At 63.2% G+C, this 19,457-nt stretch overlaps 6 protein-coding genes across 6 annotated transcripts; 5 read left to right on the top strand and 1 right to left on the bottom strand.

Annotated features, from left to right (window-relative positions):
- Positions 1–326: 326 nt before the first annotated feature.
- On the bottom strand, positions 327–3,006 carry SCH9 (Serine/threonine-protein kinase; the record flags this gene model as incomplete). Its single annotated transcript, XM_069355958.1, has 6 exons — positions 327–473; positions 517–933; positions 983–1,714; positions 1,764–1,965; positions 2,031–2,899; positions 2,989–3,006. 6 exons carry the CDS (start codon positions 3,004–3,006, stop codon positions 327–329), a joined length of 2,385 nt encoding a protein of 794 aa, XP_069205799.1.
- A 1,745-nt stretch (positions 3,007–4,751) lies between these two features.
- Positions 4,752–6,552, top strand: Q8F55_007534 (uncharacterized protein; the record flags this gene model as incomplete). Its single annotated transcript, XM_069355959.1, has 2 exons — positions 4,752–4,910; positions 5,251–6,552. The coding sequence occupies 2 exons, from the start codon at positions 4,752–4,754 to the stop codon at positions 6,550–6,552; spliced, it is 1,461 nt and encodes a 486-aa protein (XP_069205800.1).
- Positions 6,553–7,153: 601 nt separating this feature from the next.
- Q8F55_007535 (uncharacterized protein) lies at positions 7,154–9,882 on the top strand (the record flags this gene model as incomplete). Its single annotated transcript, XM_069355960.1, has 7 exons — positions 7,154–7,467; positions 7,527–8,065; positions 8,101–8,265; positions 8,302–8,618; positions 8,652–8,856; positions 8,902–9,666; positions 9,704–9,882. 7 exons carry the CDS (start codon positions 7,154–7,156, stop codon positions 9,880–9,882), a joined length of 2,484 nt encoding a protein of 827 aa, XP_069205801.1.
- An 802-nt stretch (positions 9,883–10,684) lies between these two features.
- Positions 10,685–12,012, top strand: Q8F55_007536 (uncharacterized protein; the record flags this gene model as incomplete). Its single annotated transcript, XM_069355961.1, has 4 exons — positions 10,685–10,867; positions 10,906–11,398; positions 11,446–11,830; positions 11,865–12,012. The coding sequence occupies 4 exons, from the start codon at positions 10,685–10,687 to the stop codon at positions 12,010–12,012; spliced, it is 1,209 nt and encodes a 402-aa protein (XP_069205802.1).
- Positions 12,013–13,123: 1,111 nt separating this feature from the next.
- Q8F55_007537 (uncharacterized protein) lies at positions 13,124–14,141 on the top strand (the record flags this gene model as incomplete). The annotated part of the gene is made up of 4 exons (XM_069355962.1): positions 13,124–13,243; positions 13,296–13,380; positions 13,483–13,644; positions 13,729–14,141. 4 exons carry the CDS (start codon positions 13,124–13,126, stop codon positions 14,139–14,141), a joined length of 780 nt encoding a protein of 259 aa, XP_069205803.1.
- Positions 14,142–15,987: 1,846 nt separating this feature from the next.
- On the top strand, positions 15,988–18,747 carry Q8F55_007538 (uncharacterized protein; the record flags this gene model as incomplete). The annotated part of the gene is made up of 5 exons (XM_069355963.1): positions 15,988–16,168; positions 17,076–17,710; positions 17,799–17,973; positions 18,012–18,100; positions 18,142–18,747. 5 exons carry the CDS (start codon positions 15,988–15,990, stop codon positions 18,745–18,747), a joined length of 1,686 nt encoding a protein of 561 aa, XP_069205804.1.
- Positions 18,748–19,457: the final 710 nt, after the last annotated feature.

Raw genomic sequence — 19,457 nt, forward strand, 5'->3', positions numbered from 1 at the left:
GAGCGCGGCGGCAGCCAGGCCACACACCGCAGACTCAAAATTTATGGTAGTACAGGAACGTTGTCGGATGGGGGTAAAAGTGAAGTCGTATTGCAAAGAGTGTTTGGGTTCGTTGAGACTTGATTTGATGAAGAACAAGAGAAGAAAATGGTGATGGGGACACGCATTGGCCCCGCGCTACAGCGAGTCGCGCAGACAGGCCCGCAATGCAGCAGGCCCAGCTCGACTCGAAGGTTGGTTGTGGTTGGTTGGTGGACACGTATTATACTTGCGTTTCCTGGCTTCTCTCATTGCACTTGATACTCGGCGCAGCAAGATGGCGCAGCCTACTCCATGTCGACATCGCTCTGTCGACGGGTACGCTGCCCCTCCATGTCGTCCTCGTCCGAGTACTCGTCGTCGTCGTCGTCAACTGCGTTCTCATTGTCCTCGTCGACGTCCTCCATGCTGTGTTCTCCGAGGAGCGACATTGGCTGTGGCGTGAGCAAAGGTCACAGTACAATCCACAACACTTACCATGAGAGACTCGCCGGTGTACGTAAACCCTCTAAAGTTCTCTTGCACAGAGCTCGTCAGAGGAGAGCCGTTGATGGGCTGGTTTGGAGACCGCTGGGGCTTGATAGCCATGCCAGCCGCCTGGCCCATGTACGAGGGCTTGGAGAGACTGCCACCGGGGCCAACAAACTGATGCCTGGCCTGCGGGTTGTAGTCGGCATCGTTGATGTCGATACCGGCGTCGGCAAGCGACGAGTTTGTGAACTCGGGGTCAAAGTTGGCGACACTCTCGTCAGAGTCGACAATGGGCTTGAAAGGTGGCGTGATCTGCTTCTTGTACAACAGGTCCCAGTCAATCGACTTGAAGAATGGGTGCTCCTTGAGCTCGGCAGCACCACGCTTGGCACCCAGACGGTTCTGGGGGTTCCTGTTGAGAAGCTACCAAAGTCAGCTCCTGGTGTGCCACAAACGTCTCGTCGATACTCACGCCCTTGACAAACTGCTTGCCATCGTCGCCAATGACGTGCTTGGGGAACCTGATCTTGCCGTAACAGATGAGACGGTACATCTCCTGCGTCTGCTCGGCGTAGAAGGGGCTCCAGCCGCAGCACATCTCGAAGAGGAGCACACCGAGCGACCAGAAGTCGACGTGCTTGCCGTAGCCCTTCTCGTCGAGAAGAACCTCGGGAGCGAGGTACTCGGTAGTGCCGCAGAACGTGTTGGTGAGCTGGTCGTTGGTCAAGTCTGGCTTGGACAGACCAAAGTCGCAAAGCGCAATGTGGCCGGTCGCATCGAGGAGGATGTTTTCGGGCTTGAGGTCACGGTACACAATGTTGTACTTGTGCAGGTGCTCAAGGGCGAGCACAAGCTCGGCAATGTAGAACCGCGCACGGTCCTCGGAGAAGCGACCCTCCTTCTGGAGATGCCAGAACAGCTCACCACCGCACTTGTAATCCGTGACAAAGTAGAGCTCCTTCTCGGTCTGGAAGGAGAACTTGAGGCCGACAAGGAAGGGGCACTCAAGCGAGCGCTGGAGAATCTTGCGCTCGCCAATGGTGTGGGCGACCTCCTTCTTGGCCACAATCTCCTTCTTGGAGAGAACCTTCATTGCGTAGATACGCTTCGTGTCCTTCTTGCGGACCTGGAAGACACGGCCAAAGGTGCCACGGCCGATGAGCTTGAGGAATTCGAAGTCTGATGGCTTTAAGTGAATCTTGTTCTGCGATAGCGATTAGTTTTCGGATCGGCGACATTCCGCGGCCACTTACCCGAATCGCCGTGAACGTGATTTGGATCCAGACTTCACCAGAGACGGCCTCGTTGCCGCGCACACCGAGCTTGTACCATTGGTCAAGGGTGTAGCCATCCTTGAGGACGGGCTTGATCTGCAGCATGCCGAGGAAGCCTTCCCCAGCCTTGTTGCGGTCATACACCGATAAGAGAAGGACCGACGAGGGCTGGGTCAGGTCGCTACACGGGAGATCAGCGAAAAGATCGACGCTTTGGACCCATGGCCTGAGCCCCATCCTACTCACAAGGTGACTTCTTCCTTCCAAATGGGGTCACCGGGGCCAGGCCTGCCGAGCCAGGAAGGCTGCTGCGTTTCCTCGGCCTTGGGTGTCTGCGCGCCGCTGGGTTCGGGTCGCTTGCGCCCCATGGCATCGGCAAAGGCCCGTGTGATGGAGCCGAGGCCGCCGGCAGAGGCAGTGCGGCCAAGCGGCTGCGGCTGTGACTGCGTGAAGGGGACAGCCGCTGGCGTGGACACCGCATGCGGTGTGCGCGACACAAACTCGTTCTGCTCGAACTGCATGACAACGTAGGGCTGCGCGTCCGTGTTCGGCTGAACGTTGAGGCCGCGAGCCTGGATAAGCTTGACGTTGAGGGTACCGCGAATGGAGCCAGACGAGCCACCACCGACCTGTGCGTCGGCTGACTCATTGACGGGCGTCGACGAGCCATCGCCTTGGGGAGTGCGAGCTCCACCTGGAGTCGTCTTGAGAAGCTTTGGGGGCTCGTGGAGGCCGAAACCCATTCCGCTTACGCCGTCGAGCGTGTCGCCGACGGTCACTGCCGTGGTCGGCTGGGCGGCGCCAGGGGTGCCAATAGGTCCAAACCCGTGCGACGTGGGTGTGCGAATGCCGTTGGGACCTCCTGCGGGCGACCCAGGACCGTACAGGGAGAGCGCAGATGTCGCCTTGGACAAGGTTGGTGCCGGGGATCCAGAGGTCAGGCCCGGGTCCTGGGGGGGTGGGGCATCAAATGGATTGGGCTGGTTGCTCGCACGCGGCGTCGCCTGGTCGGCTGGCCCGCCGGCAAAGTATGAGCCAGAGGGCGAGATTGCCGGCGATGCATTCTCCCTTGTAGGCTGGGCCGTGGAGGGTGCGGCCGACGATGGCCAGAGTTGCTGTTGATTGATCAGTCAGCGCTGCGACGGGCTTGGGCTTGGCAGACGGTCATGTCGCAGTCGCACGAGTGGCAACGGTCAAAACGAACCTTTACACCTTTGAGCATGACAAAGCCTCGCGGAGCCGTCTATGCAGTGCGTGTGATTAAGAGTACAGAGCTTGTGCGATAACGATGGGGTAGTCTTCCGGGTGTTGGAAGAAGCCGATCGAAGTCGAGGTCGGTGCACGCGGGGGGCCAAAGAGCGATGAGAGGTTAGACGCTTCCAAGGTGGGGTGCGGGGTTGGTGACCTCTTCCAAGCTTGACGGGGGCTGCGAGAGATGACGATGCTGCTGCTGTTACTTGACAAAGGCGTAGTGGACAGTGATGCGATGTGATGACTGGACGCGTGAGGAGGAGGGAGGCGGCGAGGACGAGGAGGAGAAGGAGGAAGGTGTGCGGGCGGGGGGCGGACGGTTGAGGGAAGGCGGGGAAGGGGAGGTGGGTGTAGATGGGATGATGGCCAGGTAGGGGATTGCTCGGGAAGAGCGGGGGAGGCGGTTCACTGGGTGGTGTGACGCACGCGGGCGGGCGGGCGGGCGGCGGGGGACGGGCGGGCGGGCGGGCGGCGGGGGACGGGCGGGCGGAGGGAGCGAAGGCGACGGACGGGGCGGAGGCGAGGAACAGCCAGCCAGGCGCCGCAAGCAGGAACTCGTCAAAGTGACACTAATAACGACGGCACTCTACATTGCATTGTCATTTAGGTGTAATTTGATTCCGCTATTGAGTTGTCCAGACCCGACACCCTGTGAAGTCTGGCTTGTTCCGATTTCGACTAGTAACTGCTACAACGACCGAGCTGCCTGCCTCCTGCCTATTAAGCACGTGCCACCTCCCCGACCTGTCTCGCCAAACTACATAGGTCACCTGGACCTTTTGCTCGTGCCTTCTCACCCAAGCCAGATGCCATCATGACTATGGCATGCACCCACATGCAACAAGGCAGACGCGACTAGCGCTCTATCCGTGAGCAGCAAGACGTAATATGGCCTCTGGCCCATTCCTCGTCGTGTCTTGTCGGCTTTCCACGGGTTCCAGTCTAGGCTGCTGTGACGAATAAACGTCTGCTCGTCGGTCAGTGCTACTGCGAAGCCACCACCGTTTACTTCTGCACGTGATGGTGTGTTGTGGCTGGAGTGGCTGATGGCTCCTGAAGGATCTGTTGTCGCGACGCCTCTTCTCCTCGTCCACAAGCTTATTGCCGGTTAAACCATTCACGACTGAATCATTACAGTTCAGGCTCAGGACGATTACCGATTTGACGACTCGTTGATGTCACGAGTGCGCACTCGAGTACTCATGTTCACATGCGCCATGACTTGTCGGGATCTGGCCGCGCCAGAACGGCCGTAGTGGCACTCGCTCGGCGTGGTCCGCAACGCAACCCGACGTAGGGAGCACCTCATTTCTCGCATGGCCGTGGTCGTGCGACGCGCATTCTGACCGGCCACCACTCATAGCCGTACACCATTGCATCACCATCCACCTCGTTTTGTATTTTCTGTTCAAGGCTGCCCCAACTCGTTCGGTTGCCCACCATGTCCTGCACACCAGGCACAATTCTGCAGGGAGTCAAGGTTCAGGCGCACGGCCTTGGGTGGTCACTCGTTCGATGTGCGGAGTAGTCTACAGGTTGTGGTTGGTCGCCGCCGTCCGAGTCGACGCCGCCTCGAAGAAGGCTGGTGATGCAATTGCCAGCTGACGCGCCGCGAATGATCGCTCGCTCGCTTGGCTTGATCGAAGCCACTCACCAATGCGCCGATCCTTGTGCGAACAGTAATTGTAGACAGCGGATGTTTTATTATCAATCATAATGACGTGTAAAACGAGGCTGACCACGCGACTGCCCCTCATCGCTCGCACCTCCGCACCGAATTTTGCAGGCCGTCAAACTTTGGCGGTGTCGGCCGGCCTCTCATCGCACTCGACATCCTCGACCTTGTCTTTGTACAAAGTGCCAAACCAAGAAAAGGTCAGTACCCGCGATCCAAGCCCATCCCCCTTTGTAACTCCACCTTTGCGCGAATGATGATACGATGACGAGACCTACGCCGCCTCTCCGTGCGCGGCAGGCCTGTCGCCGTCCCCCATGTCGTTGCTGGCAGATTCTACCCACGCGTCCGTTTTGGCCGTGTGGACCGGGGTCTGTCGTGCGCGGCGTGGGATCCGGGCGGTGACGCTTGGGCTTGCCGGGCTGGTTTGGTAGCCTGACGATCCCATACTAGTTTGGCGACTTTTGTCTGACGCGCAATACCTTGCTCCCCATGTCTAACCATTACTTTGGAGGGGACGTGCAGCTGACGCTCGCACAGATGGCGCCTCCGCCTGCGCCAGAATCCGACGTGTCGGAGGAGGTGTCCTCGGTCCTCCTCGCGCTGCCCGACGGCCCCGTCGAGCCCGGAGCGACCGACGTCAAGACCCACACCATCTCGTTCGTCGGCGGATACCCCACCTTCCCTCCCGTGCCCGGACCGTCGACCGCACCCGAGGCGGTCCGCTGCGGTGTTTGTCAGCAGCCCATCCCCCTCCTCGCTCAGGTGTACTGCCCTCTTGAGAACGGCGAGAACGACCGCACCATCTACGTCTGGGCCTGCGCCCGCCCCGGCTGTAGGAGGCGAGAGGGCACGATCCGTGCTTTCCGTGCTTCGGCTCGCAACGAGGAGTACGTCGCCGATGTCGAGGCCAAGCGCGCCGAGGCTGAGCGCATTGCGGCCGAGGAGCGCGCCAAGGCCCGCATCAACCCTTTCACCGTCAAGGACGCCCCTGCCGGTGGAGCCCTGTTCGGTGGAGGTCAGCCCCTGTTCGGCGCTGCTCCCTCCTCCAACCCCTTCGGAGCAGCTGCCCCTGCTCCTGCTGCGGCTGCAACTGCCGCTCCCGCCGCTCCCCTCGCCTCGCTCACCATCGGCGAGCCCTCGACCCTCGCCCCACCACTCCCTGCGTACCAGCCTGCTCAGTACCTCACTACCATCGACGAGTACCTACCCCTGCCTGGATCGGACGACGAGAGCGACATCGAGTCGGACGAGGACGAGGCTCCTGAGGCCAAGGCCGAGTGGCGCGACGAGGGCTGGGAGAAGCTCCTGCCCAAGGGTGTTGACGACATCTTTGAGCGTTTCGTGCGTCGCCTCGAGAGCGCAGAGGACGGTGCGAGCCAGGTGCTGAGGTACGACTTCAACGCCGTGCCATTGCCCTACTCGTCGTCGTCGCCTCTGTTCAAGAAGCTCTTCCCCAAGGCTCCTACCCGCGCGCCTTCGTCCGAGGAGGAGGAGGTCAATCTCTCCGAGTTCTACACGGATGCGTCGATCCCCAAGTGCACCCGCTGTGGCAAGAAGCGCGTCTTTGAACTGCAACTCGTCCCGCAGCTCATCAACATCCTCCGCCCTTCTGCGATCTCGACCGACGGCAAGGCTCCTGCTCCCAAGGCCGCCAAGAAGCCTCAGACCGAGGCCGAGCGCAAGGCCGAGCTGCAGCGCCTCGCCAAGGGTGAGCTCGCTGATGGCGAGTCGAGCGAGATGGAATGGGGAAACATCATGGTGTTCTCGTGCCAGGCCGACTGTGTCGGTGTTGGTGAGGAGTGGGTTGGCGTCGAGTGGGAAGCCGTTGCCGTGGAGTAATGGGCTCGGCCAAGCATAATAATGCGCGCGATTGCGCCTGTGACCAACTAGACTATTTGGGCTTTGTAGACACCGTGTATAGTTGTCATGCTACATTTATTGCATATGATTGTGGAATTGCGAAACGGCGGCCAAGTGCCACTTACTGCACGATCGGCGTCCTCGGCTACCAACACAACACAGGCACAGACCCTCGACGCGTCCATCGCACCTCGTCCTCTCCGTCTCTTCCGCCATCACTCGTCCCCACTCTCTTCATTCACCGACGCTCCCCCACCGGCTCCGAGGGCACCGAGCATGCGGCAGCGGCCAAGAATATTCTTAGACTAGAAGCTCGCGTTCGCCGAGCTCATCCCACCACGTGCGTGCACGTGTCCACTAAACGTGCCCGCCGTCGCCGATATCCATCTGACAGACAAAGATAGCATTCTGGGCGCACAGCGGCTGCGGTTTCAGCTCGCTTAGTGCCTCGGAGTGTCTATTCTCGCCGGCGCCAAGCCCGCAGCGGACATCTTCCAGACGGCGAAGGCGGCGAGCCAGCCGTCCACGAGGCAGCTGGATGCAGACGCGCAGACACCGCGACTCGGCCGACACGTTCTAGATGCCAGACGGCGACATGAGCAAACAGCTCAAGATTCGGCGACGCCCAGCGCGCTTAATAGCCTGCGGGCTGCTGCTCGCCGTGCTCGCTTTCCTCCTCCCGCGCACCCTCCCCGACTCGCTCGACCTCGAGCGCACCCACAGTCCGATGAAGTCGTCGCTCCTCGTCGCTGCGCTCGCCGGCGTCCTGCCCCTCCTGGGCGGCTGCGATGCCGCGAGCATCGGAAACAAGTGCTCGCCGTGGACACCTGTCGGCGCCGAGCCGTCTGGCGCAAAGGCGCTCGACGCGCTCGTGCGCCGCCGCCTCCCGAAGAAGTGAGTCGGCTGCCTCAGCTGTTGCTGCTGCTGCTACTGAAGCTGGTGCTGACTCTCAGGCTCCAAAACGCGTTCACATTCGTCGAGAACACGGGCGCCGCGTGCGCCGTCACCAACGCCACGACCGAGTTTGACGCCTTCACCGTCGCCGCCAAGAACGGCAAGGTGACCATCAAGAGCTGCACCACCTCGGGCCTGTCCCGCGGTCTGCTCGAGTACCTCCGCTCGATTGGCGGCGACATCTTCTGGTCGGGCGACACGTTTGCGCACAACCAGCTCAAGATTGCCGATGCGGAGTTGGACGGTGGCGCTTGGGGCTCCATCCGCTACTTCCTCAACGTCGTCACATACTCGTACACGACGGCCTTTTACCAGTGGGACAAGTGGGAGTACCTGCTCGACTGGGCCGCGCTGCACGGCGTCAACCTCCCGCTCGCGGTCGGCGGGCAGGAGTACATCTGGGCCGAGGTCCTCCGCGACTACGGCCTCAGCGAGGACGTCATCCTGCCCTACTTCTCCGGCCCGGCCTTCCACTCGTGGCAGCGCATGGGCAACATCCACTCGTCGTGGGGCATGAATGTGACCCAGGGCTGGCTCGGTGAGTTGGGCCTGGCAGCGGCGCTGACACGGCAGACGCGCAGTGGGCGCTGCAGAAGAAGATTGTCTCGCGCATGCTCGCGCTTGGCATGACGCCTGTCCTCCCCGGCTTCAGTGGCTTCGTGCCCCAGCAGCTGCACGACAAGATCGGCGGCCCCGCGTTCATCCAGGCGTCGGCATGGGAGGCGTTCCCGGATGCTTGTGAGTTGACGATACGGGATGCAGCTCACACCCCAGACACTAAGAACACGGCCCTCGACCCCACCTGGCCGACGTTCCACACTGTCCAGCAGGCGTTCCTCAAGAAGCAGCAGCAGCTGTACGGCGGCTGGACGTCGCACCACTACTCGATCGACCTGTACAACGAGCTCACGCCGTCGTCCAACGCGCCCGCCTACCTCTCCAACGTCACCTCCAACGTCGTCAGCTCGCTGCGTGCTGCTGACGACCAGGCTGTGTGGGTCATGCAGGGCTGGCTGTTCGCCTCGGACCCCAAGACGTGGACCACGCCCGCGATGCAGGCGTACCTCACCGTGCCGGATGAGAAGGCCATGGTGAGTGGGGTGCCGCTTCCACGCTGACGCCAGATCGTGCTCGACCTTGCGTCCGAGATCCTCCCGGTGTGGAACCGCACCGAGAACTTCTTCGGCCGCCAGTGGGTCTGGAACACTCTTTGGGACTATGGACAGAACAACGGCTTGAACGGCAACCTTGAGTGGTTTGCTGAGGGCGTCACGGCTGCCCGCAAGGCCTCGCCCGGCACGCTTCTCGGCACCGGTATCACGATGGAGGGTGAGTGGCTGTGCGAAATGACGAATAGCCACTAACACTCCGCAGGTATGAACCAAAATGAGATCGTCTTCGAGATGGCCATGGACCACGTCTGGAAGACGTCCAAGATCGACGTCCCCAGCTGGACGCGCGACTGGGTCCAGCGCCGCTACGACCTCGCCAACAACAAGGCGGGTGCTGCTCTTGCCCAGGACGCCTGGACGCACCTCCTCGCGTCGGCCTACAACCAGACCGACCCGGCCGTGCAGGCCGTGTCCAAGTCGATCTTTGACCTCGTCCCCGCGCCTAGCGGCCTCGTCAACCGTACGGGCCACCACCCGACTGAGCTGCCATGGAACACGACCGAGGTCGTCGTCGCCCTCGACAAGCTCGTTGCCGCTGCCGACGCCGACCACGGACTCAAGTCTGTCGACGCGTTCAAGTACGACATTGTCGACGTCGCGCGCCAGGTGCTCCTGTCCGCGGGCATCCCAGTGTACCAGCACATGATTGCGGCGTGGAACACGACGACGCCCAACCTCGACACGGTCCGCGCTGCCGGCGCGCAGATTGTCGACCTGCTCAACGACGTCGACGCCATCCTCGGTACCGACAAGAACTTCCTCCTGTCCACCTGGATCAAGGACGCGCGGGCGTGGGAGTCGGACAAGACGCTGCAGGACTTTATGGAGTACCAGGCGCGCAACCAGATTGTGCTCTGGGGCCCCGCGAATTTCGACCTGTGGAAGCTGGACCGTTACGCGTCCAAGGACTGGCACGGCGTCGTGTCCAACGTGTTTGCCAAGTCGTGGGAGCAGTTCACGACTTACTGTGAGTTGAGGTATGTGGAGCAAGGCTGACGCCACAGTGACCCAGCACCCGGCAGCGACGTACAACCAGTCGTCGTGGTCGCACGAGCTGCAGGCATTCGAGGCGCAGTGGCAGACCGAGATCTGGGGCCAGCGCGCGGGCGAGAGCTGGTCCGCCACTGGCGACGCCGTGGCGAGCATCAAGAAGGCGAGGAAGAAGTGGGCCGCGTTGCTGTGAGCGCGCCGCCATCTCACCACTCGAGTGGATACTACCGTGGGCACTACCGTCGATACTACATGCTATAATGAATTGAGGGACCGGGGGCGGAGTGGTGTAGCCGACACTGACGTCAAGGCCGGGTAGTGGTTCCTGTCACGACGCAACGGGGCACACTGACGACGGCTAGCGGGCGACCGGCGCGAGTGACAGAGAACAGGCAGCGAGCGATACTCGACTGATTGCGCCGGCCGGCGTCACTCTGCCCTCCTTTGTCCCCTCGTCTCGGCGTGACGCGGCCCAAGCGGGATGGCGACGCCTGGCTGGCGCGGGCGCCGACGCCCGTAATTCCGGCGCGCATCCGTCGTGCTACGCTGCGTCCTTTGTCGCTGTCGTCGACGCTGTGCGCCACAAGCCGAGCGCCGCCAGAAGCCAGAAGCAGCAGCCGCAACACCCGCCCGGGCTCATTCCGGGGAAATTAACGGCGTGGTTGGACGCCCCTCGGATTCGCGCTGACGTCGGCCGGCGGGCTGGGCGGCTGGGATGGGCTGGGCTGGGCGCCGGGGTGAGAGCCGTCGTGCTGGTCGTGAGTGAGGGACGGGGTCGACGAGCGACTAGGGGACGAGTACATCTGGCGTATCTGCGTATCTTCTTGTTTGTTTGCCATCCATTCCTCTTCTGTCGTCGCGACCACTCAACGCTGCCCTCCTCGTGTGGCCGCGACTCGACGCACACCACACACCTCTTCTTGCTGCCCGAGTGCCTCCCCCTCCCCCCGATCCCCCGTCCCCGCCGTGATCACCGGCCACACACACCACACACAATGGCACAGTACGCCTTCCCCGCCCCGCCGCCCGTCGTTGCGCCCACCCCCGCGCCCGCGCCCGCGCCGACCAGCGCACCCCAGTACCCGCGCCAGCCGACGCCGTACCCGCGCCCGCCGGCGCCGACCACCGCGAGCATGGCCTCGGCTTCCGCGAGCATGGCCGCCGCGCCGAGCTACATGGTGAGCGCGCACCTTCCCTCTTGCCGCGCTGACCCCAGCCCGACTTGGCCGGCATGGGCTACAGCCAGCCGCAGTATCCGCAGCCACCACCACCACAACCCAGCGTTGCACCTCCGCTCGACGCCGCCATCACCTACCCCCACGGCCCGCTCGCAAGCACGTACCACCAGCCCCATGACCCTCCCCAGGCGGGACACCACGCCCCCGGCTTCCTCGAGCCGCGTGTATCCAGCATCCTTGTCAACCCGTATTCCTGGAACGGCTTCCCTCCTCAGCCAGGCCCCGCGCCCGACGCTTTCGCGCCCTCCGAGCCCGACTGGACGCGCCGCCAAACCTTCCCCGCTATCGAGCCCCGGCGCCCAACGACCTCGGGCAGACGGAGACCGCACTCCGCGCTCGAGCAGTACGTCTCCCTTCTCCTCAACGACCCTGCTCACGCCGACGACAGCACCGAGCGCCACTCGCCCTACCTCGCTGCTGCGTTGCAGCGCCGCGCGTCAGCGGGCACCACGAAGCGCCGGTACGCGCACGGTGAGTGGCACGCGCGGCCCCTTGGAGGCTCGCTAACGCGCACGCAGAGGGTGGGCCAGGCCCAGTGAGCAGCAGCAGCAGCCTGCGCCGCCGCTCGCATCCGTACGCCGCGCCCTCGGCCCCCCCGCCGGTCGTCGTCGTGCAACTGCCGCTGTGGCACGCCAACGCCGGGTACGAGCAGCCGTGGGGCTACCACCAGCACCAGCCGTGGGAGTATGCGCCTGCCCCGTACGCTGCCTCGTACGCGCCCCACTCCGCGCCGCCGGGCTACGTGCCCCCCGAGTACTACTCGCCGCCGGCGCCAACAGCCACCCACATGCCGCCGTGGGGCGAGGTCCGCGCGTGGCCGCCCCTCCTGCCGCAGCTGCCACCCCCGGCCGCGGCCGCTCCGACTACGCGATACTGGCGCGTTGATTCAGTGGATAGTCAGAGGTGAGCCTGCGTACTGGCTCCGCTCACGCCGCAGCCCGTCGTCGACCACGACGCCCGAGAAGGACGGCGCGACGGCTACGGCCGCGACGGTGACGGTCGCGACAGCCAGTGCCAACCCCGCTGTCGACGTCTTTGGCCAGGTGGTCAGCGTCCCAGACATCAACACGGTCAGCGCACCCTGATAAGCCCGCGCACGGACGCTCGGCTTCTTGTGTCTTGTTTGTCTCGGTCAGTGCCACCTTCGCCTGTGCTGTCATTGTTTTAGTGTCTTGTAGCACTTCGCCCCTCCCATCCCGCATGTACACGCTTTGCGCTGGCTCGCTGGCTCGCGTCGGCAACGGCAGCGGAACGTCTCGGGCGGGCCCGACACGAGGCGAGCGGCTGCGGCTGCGTACCGGCAAGTGGCTTTTGCAACGACGTCGTGTGATCTCGGCGGCGTCGTGGCGTGTGCTTGGCGATGGCGGCGGCGTTGGCTGGCGTTGGCGTTGGTGTTGGCGATGGCCATGGCGATGGCGATTCTTGCCCCAACCCCGCTGCGAACGTCCACTGCCCACCCTCTGCCTGCCTGCTGCCGGCGTCTCGCCGACGGAAAGACGCGACGCGCTGGGGCGGGCCTGTCCCGGGGTCTCCGTGCAGATCACGTCGTGTGGGTCGACATGGCGTCGATCCGCGCGTGTAGCCTGAAGCACAAATTTTCTCGCGTGGTCTTGTCGCGGCTCTTGTCGCGGCGCGTAGCGCGGCCACCGCCGCGGTGCGGCCCACAAGCCGAATCCAAGGCCGCAAGCCGCCGCGACGTCGGATAGAGTTGGCAACGAGTCCGTGGCATCGGCAATCTACGGCGCAATTCGAACCCGGTCGACCCACTCCCAATTTTTAACATGCCACGCGTGGATGGGCTGCGGGTGGGCTCACGCGCTCACGCGCTGCAGCGCTGCAGAGCTGCCTCTGCAGTTCAGCAGGCCATGCGGGGGCCCTGGGTCGATCCTGCCTCCCTGCGTGGCTGGCAGCAGCTGGCCTCGGACGGCGCGCCGGCGCTTGCTACTCGGTGCGGAACAGGCCGAGGCTGCTCCAATCTCGGTTAACCATGGGCAACAAACGGGCGGGCGGGGCAACAGACGGGCGGGCCAAGGCTGCTGTTCTCTCCGGGCTGGCCGGCAAACCTGACGACGGCGGGCTCCAGCGAGGCTGGCACCCCGCTCTCTTTTAACAGCGAGCGCGTCGCGCTGCTTTGCATTCATTCTGTTCTGCCCATCCACCCCCACCCCAGCACCCAACCCCAGCACACTACCCACAATGACCACCCCCGACTCCATCTTCCCCCTCGAGGCGCCCCTCAAGCTCTCGCCGGGCGACTACATCTCCGAGGAGCCCGTCACCCTCCACATCAAGGACAAGTTCCTGTCGTACATTGGCGTGAGTGCGGGGTGGGGTGGCGCGAGGCGAGCTCGAGCTGACAGGGGCCCAGTCCGGCTTCAACATCACCAACACCAAGACGGGCGAGCGCGCGTTCAAGGTCGAGAGCAAGATCTTCTCGCTCTCGGGCACCATGAGTGAGTCGGCTGGCGGTAGCGAGCTCGGCGGCGGCGGCGGCGAGCCGCGGCGCACGAGCTCCTGCCAGTCCCATCCTCGAACCCCGCTGATCCCCGCGCCAGTCTTCGAGTCGCCCGACGCCAAGGAGGACCTCTTCCGCCTGCGCTACCACCCCCTCGAGGGCGGCTACTTCCTTGCCGAGCGCCTCGACATGCTCGACCCCAACTCGATCTTCTCGGGCCCCGAGAACATGGTCATGTTCACCGTTGAGGAGACCAAGATCCGTGAGTTGAGGTGGGACGACGCGGCGTGCAGCACGGACCGCCCCCGGCCTTATCTCTCGCCTTATCGCCGCTGACGCCCCCCAGCCGACGGCACAAAGACGTACGCTGCCTCGCTCTACCTCGTGCGCGGCAACAAGGCCGTGCGCGGCCCGCGCCTCTACCTCCGCGGCGGCTTTGACGCCGGCGAGGTCGTGCTCAGCACTACCGGCCAGGTCGTCGCCGTCATCAGCCGCAGCACCGAGGACGCGTTCGGCAAGATGGCGCAGGAGAAGGAGCCCGACAGCTACTTTGTCACCGTCGCCCCCGGCATGGACTACGCCGCCGTCGCCGGCATCGCCGTGTGCTTCAACGAGCTGCACAACAAGGTGTCCAAGTCGCACACTGGCTCGCAGCGCGAGAGCAGGAGCACGTCGCGCATCGGCTCGCGCTCGGCCTCGCGCGCCGCCTCGCGCAGCAGGAATGCCTCGCCCCGCCGCCAGACCGAGGGCGAGATCTAAGCGCGTGCGCGCACCTCTGTTGTCTTAGGGCGCCTGCCTGCCCCGTACTACTTAATAATGATGGATGTTTTTCTTGGCCTCGAGTAGGGGTGGGGTGGGGGGGTGGGGGGATGTCGTCACTGGTGCGAGCGAGCCTGTCGCGCGCGCCGGCTGCAGACCTTGGGCGCGAGCTTATCTGCATGCGCGTGCCCAACCCGACGTGAGGCGATGCTTGCTCGTCGGCCGTTTTATTTTAGTCAGGTGGTTGCCGTGACACTGCTCGCTGAGGTACCGGCGCTCGGTCATTGAACGACTGCCACGGCATGTTCACATGATGCCACGGTGCGGGTATGTAGCGTGTCGCGACGGGCGAGGAGATACGTGCTGGGACGCATGCTTGCGTGCTTGTATGGCCGGCCTCTGCTTGCATGCATGTAGCATCAGGCTCGCTCGTCGCAGTGGTGTCCGCGTGGTGTGGCATGGTTGCTGCCCGCGGCGTGGTCGTGTGCGCCGTCGCCGATGCCACTTGGTCGGCCGACCCCCCATGCATGCAGCCCCCCATCCCACACACAGCACCAGCAATAAGAGTGTAGTCTGGCCGCCCCCGAGAGGACGCCCAGACCGAGCCAGATATTGAGCGAGTGAACCAGCCGAAGCCAGCACAAGACGAGGACCTCCCCTAAGACTATGAGTCGCTGTGCAATGGGCGAGCCCCAAGCCTAACTGCCGCCAGAATGAGGAGCGGTAAACAGTTCAAGCAAGGTAAGTATGAAGGCAAGGTGGGTGCGGGTGCTTTTGAGGGGCTCTCTGGCCAATCAGCGTTTTTTGCGGCGCCCTCTGGCTCGACCAGCCCCAACCCGATTGGCCTGCTAGTTTTGTTACATAATCTGAAATAACCTGTGCACCGGTTCTGGTTCAGGGGCGGTCGATCCGACTTGCGCGCAAACAGGAACGTCAACATTGCGCGAGCTGTCAGCTGGGCAGTTGGGCCACAGCGGCAGCGGCAGCGGCCGGCAGAGAGCGGGCACTTGGGCATTAATGTCCAAGGGTAGAGGGGCGCACGAGTACGTAGGCTGCTAGGCGGCAGCGACGGACGACGGGCAATTGCAGCGCGGTGATTACAAGGCACGACAAGGATCCTTTGCAACACATGAACCAGCCTTTGAACGAGCGGCCATGTAATGTCGGGGAACATAGGTTGCCTCGGCAGTGGGCCTGGGGCGGCGACGGCGGTCGCGGCGATCATGCCGCATGTCGAGTCATGTGCGGGATGCAGGATGGCAGTGTAACTAGTTACACTGCCCGCCGTCGCGTTGCAGTGCGGCCGCAACGCGGAATGGGCACGGCACGGCTAGGCACCACCGCCTTTTGGCGTTTGTCGTTCCAGGGAAGCTTTGGTCCCAATGGCCAAATGACTTCCCAAGATCCCAGTGGGTCGGAGAGGGATGCTGGCTGCTGGGTGGTGGCGGCAGGCGGTGGATCGGAGTCAGCGACGGGACAGGGGCAATGCTGCCTGGCTTGCACCGCCCGCCGTCGCCGTTACTGCTGCCGCTGCCGCCGCCGCCGCCGCCATCGGCTTCGCCCTCGCCTCGTCATGTATGGCCGCCAGTCAGTTTCCCTGTCCACAATAGTTTCCCAGCCAGCCGGCCAGCCGGCAGCAGCAGCCCTTTATCCCTGCCAGCCTACGTCCTCGTCCGCCCCCCTCACTCCCCTCCTGTCTCCTCGGAACAGAACATTACATTGCAGTAGACATCATCTCCCTCCTCCTCATTCTCTTGCCTGTAAACCAGTGTTCATCGACGGACAAACAAACAGCGCTTCACGGACCTCTCGCCCCGCCCGCGACCCGCCTTCTCCCCCGTCGACAATGACAAACACACCCCCACCCCTCCCTCACAGCCTATCTTGGGAGCAGCCTGCGCCGCAGCAGCGCTACACCCCCGTCCCCGGCTTCGAGCGCCCGCCCAGCATGGCCAGTCTGAGCCAGCTGGCGTCGGGTGGGCCGTCGACCCCGTTGGCAGAGGAGCGCCCACTGGTGGCCGACCATGGTGAGTGGACACAAATATTGCTGTTGGGCGGCGGCGGGGAGCTGGGAGACGACCCGCAATCACACACAACATAAGAGCACATGGGCGAGACAAGGGGCCGTTCGGCCGTGGCCGCAGCACACTGCTGCGGCTGGGCTGCGATGTTCCTTGTCACGGCGCTCAGACACTGCTCTGAGCGCCGCCGCGCATCAATGGACGGCGCATTGGTTCTACCTGCATGTCGCCGTGCTGCTGCGAGGTCGGTCGGTGGCCGGTGTGGGCGCACGAGGGGGCGACTCGACTGTGCAGGTTTGCATTGTCGGGCAAGTGCCCCTGGGTGGTGGTGGCTCAGGCCCTTGTTTGGCTAGGGCCGACCAGCAGCGGTGGCCAGTGGGCGGGGCGGGCGGTGAGCGGTGGCATCTCGACGATTCGTGACTGCATTGGGAACCAAATCTCGCAATCTGGCGACGGCCGATGCAGATTCAAGCGCAGGCTCGCGTTGCCTGTGCAAGGTTTGGCTACTGCAGCTGCTGCGGCCTTGCGGTCGCCGCGCCAGCCCGCGTCGTCGTAGTCGTCGCCGTCGCGCCGTCGTCGCGTCGCACTAATTAGCTTCGCGTCGTTGTGCCGCTTGAGCGCCGAGGCGCGCCGAGGGCACCTTGCGCCAAGGGACAGGAATAGCTTTGATCGCATTCAACGTGCCCAACCCACCCTAGCTAGGTGCTGGTGCCACCGCCATCCACTTCCCTTGTGCCCATGCCCCCTCGTTCTTACTTCACATCCTACTGCATCAAGTCTCTTGCCATTCCTTCTACACCCCCCTCCTACCTGTCTCACGCATCACTCGTTCAACCCACTCTCTTTCCCCCCCCCCCCGCAATCAGCGCCTGCGCCCCGTCCAGTCGCTAACCACCACCTCTTCTCGAAACAGACCACTACGACCCAGAGTCACTGCCCCCGCCGCACCGTGCGTCCATCTACTCCGACCCCTTCAAGCACGCCGATCGACCCCCTTCCCAAGCCGCCCAGTCCGACACCGCTTCTCAAATGTCTGGATACTCTGGCAGCAGACAACCCAACCGCTCTCAATACGCAAACATGGACAGCCCTACCGGTGGCTCCATCCCATACGGCGCCGGTGGCGCGGGAGCTGGTGGCGCTGGCTACGCCGCGTACCGCGGCGAGCAGACACCGTACACGCCATCAGCGCACGAAAACATCCCTGCCGACCAGCTGTGGGCCATGGAGGCGGGCAAGGAGCGCATTCAAAACTACAACCACAACCCCGATGACGCCGAGCGCAAGGCACGAACCAAGAAGCTCGTCTGGTTCCTGGCCATTGTCGCTGTGCTTGCCGTCGCCGGTATCGTCGCCGGTGTCGTCGTCTCGGTCACGACCAAGAAGCACCACAGCTCGTCTGACAGCAGCACGGACAGCGCAAACAGCGGTAACGGCAGCGGCAACAACGGACCAGCCGTCACCCTCGAGGACCCCAACGACCCCTCCAAGTTCCAGAAGGACAGCCGTCTCCACAACGTGTTCTGGGGCATGGCCTACGACCCCGATGTAAGTGGCAAGGATTTGGGGCCCGCGGCAAGACGCCCGGGCCCAAACACCTTGGCAACACCTTGGCAGCGCATTGACACTGTATCAGGGAGCCATTCTGCCCATGTGTGGCGCCCTCCAGGCCAACGTCACTCGTGACATTCAGATTCTGTCGCAGCTCACGACGCGTCTTCGCCTCTACGGTGCCAACTGCAATGTTACCGCTCTTGTTCTCCAGGCTATCAAGGACACCAAGGTCGACATGACGATCTACCCGGCCATCTGTGAGTGCGACAAGCCGACTGTGTGCTGACTGGACCAGACGTCGACTCGAACACCCAGGCCTTTGACGACCAGCTTAAGGCGATCACGAATGCAATCACCACGTACGGCGAGGACAACATTGATGGCGTATGTGTCAAACGGCCCCTGCATCTTTGCTCACACAACAGATTGCCGTTGGTAACGAGTACCTCCTCAACCAGGTCGGCTCGGTCAACACTGGCGGCGCGTACACCACTGCCGTCGCTAGTCTCAAGACTAGGATCAACACTGTTAACCAGACTATCACCGCCATGAACCTCAAGAAGCACATCCCTATCGGCACAGGAGACGCCGGCAGTGTCATGTCGGTTGCGCTCGCCAACGACATCGAGTTCTTCATGGCCAACGTCCACCCCTGGTTCGGTGCCCTTCCCATCAGCCAGGCCGCGTCATGGACATATGACTACTTCCAGAACAACGACGTCGTCTACGCCAAGCAGGCGGCCAACCCTCCCGAGATGTACATCGCCGAGACTGGCTGGCCGACCCAGTCGATGTGGGCCAACACGACCGAGGACGGTGCCGGTTCGCCCCAGGGTGATGCCTCTGTCGCCAACCTGCAGACGTTCCTCGACACGTACGTCTGCCAGGCCAACGCCAACGGCACCAAGTACTTTTACTTTGAGCCGTTTGACCAGCCGTGGAAGACGATCTTTGGTGGTGTCGAGCCGTACTGGGGTCTGTTTGACTCTGACCGCAACCTCAAGCAGCCTCTGACCATTCCTACCTGCTAGACGGCTGAGCCTTGGCAGACTCGTTTCCCTAATCACCCACCCATCCCATGACATGCACGTTTCATAGCAATCCATCCCCTCCATACGATTCACCAGCAGCTGTCAACGGACATTTCACGTTGTGATACTATCACTGGCTTTGGCCCCCCCCCCCCCACGCCTCTCTCCGCATGACCACATGTGACTGGACACTTCCGTAACCTGTGGCGCGAATGTATAGCTGTTTGTGAGCGTGCGGTGCTCGTGAGATGGCTGTGGGCTAGCAGAGTCTGGACAGAGTAGCGCGTCAGTGTGGCGCGGTGCGGTGGAATGGGTCGCACTTGCGGGAGGTTTTGTCAGTCCGCACAATGCTCCGCACATGCCACATGGCGGCCGCGCGGGTCATCCTCGGAGTATCGACGCTGCATCGACGGAGCATCGACGCTGTGTCGCAGCAAAGTGTCGACGGCGAAAGCATGTTCCGGTGTACTCGTCCTCCTCTTCGCCCCCGCCGAGGCCCCGAGACGGTGGCGACCAGCGCACGCGTCAGCTGAGAATGCGGGGTCGGGCCGAGGATATCGACGGGCGGAGAGGCCGGCTCGTCTGTCGGCACTGCAACGAAAATGAAATGTGCGGCGGGCCATGGCGGAAATGTGCGCTCGCTCGGCCAGTTTTGCACCTCACAGCTCGCTCTGCGTAATGTGTCTCTCGACTGGCGCTGCTAGCCGGGC

This window comes from Vanrija albida (assembly GCF_041260175.1).
Source record: "Vanrija albida strain AlHP1 chromosome Unknown contig_6, whole genome shotgun sequence".
Classification (NCBI taxonomy): domain Eukaryota; kingdom Fungi; phylum Basidiomycota; class Tremellomycetes; order Trichosporonales; family Trichosporonaceae; genus Vanrija; species Vanrija albida.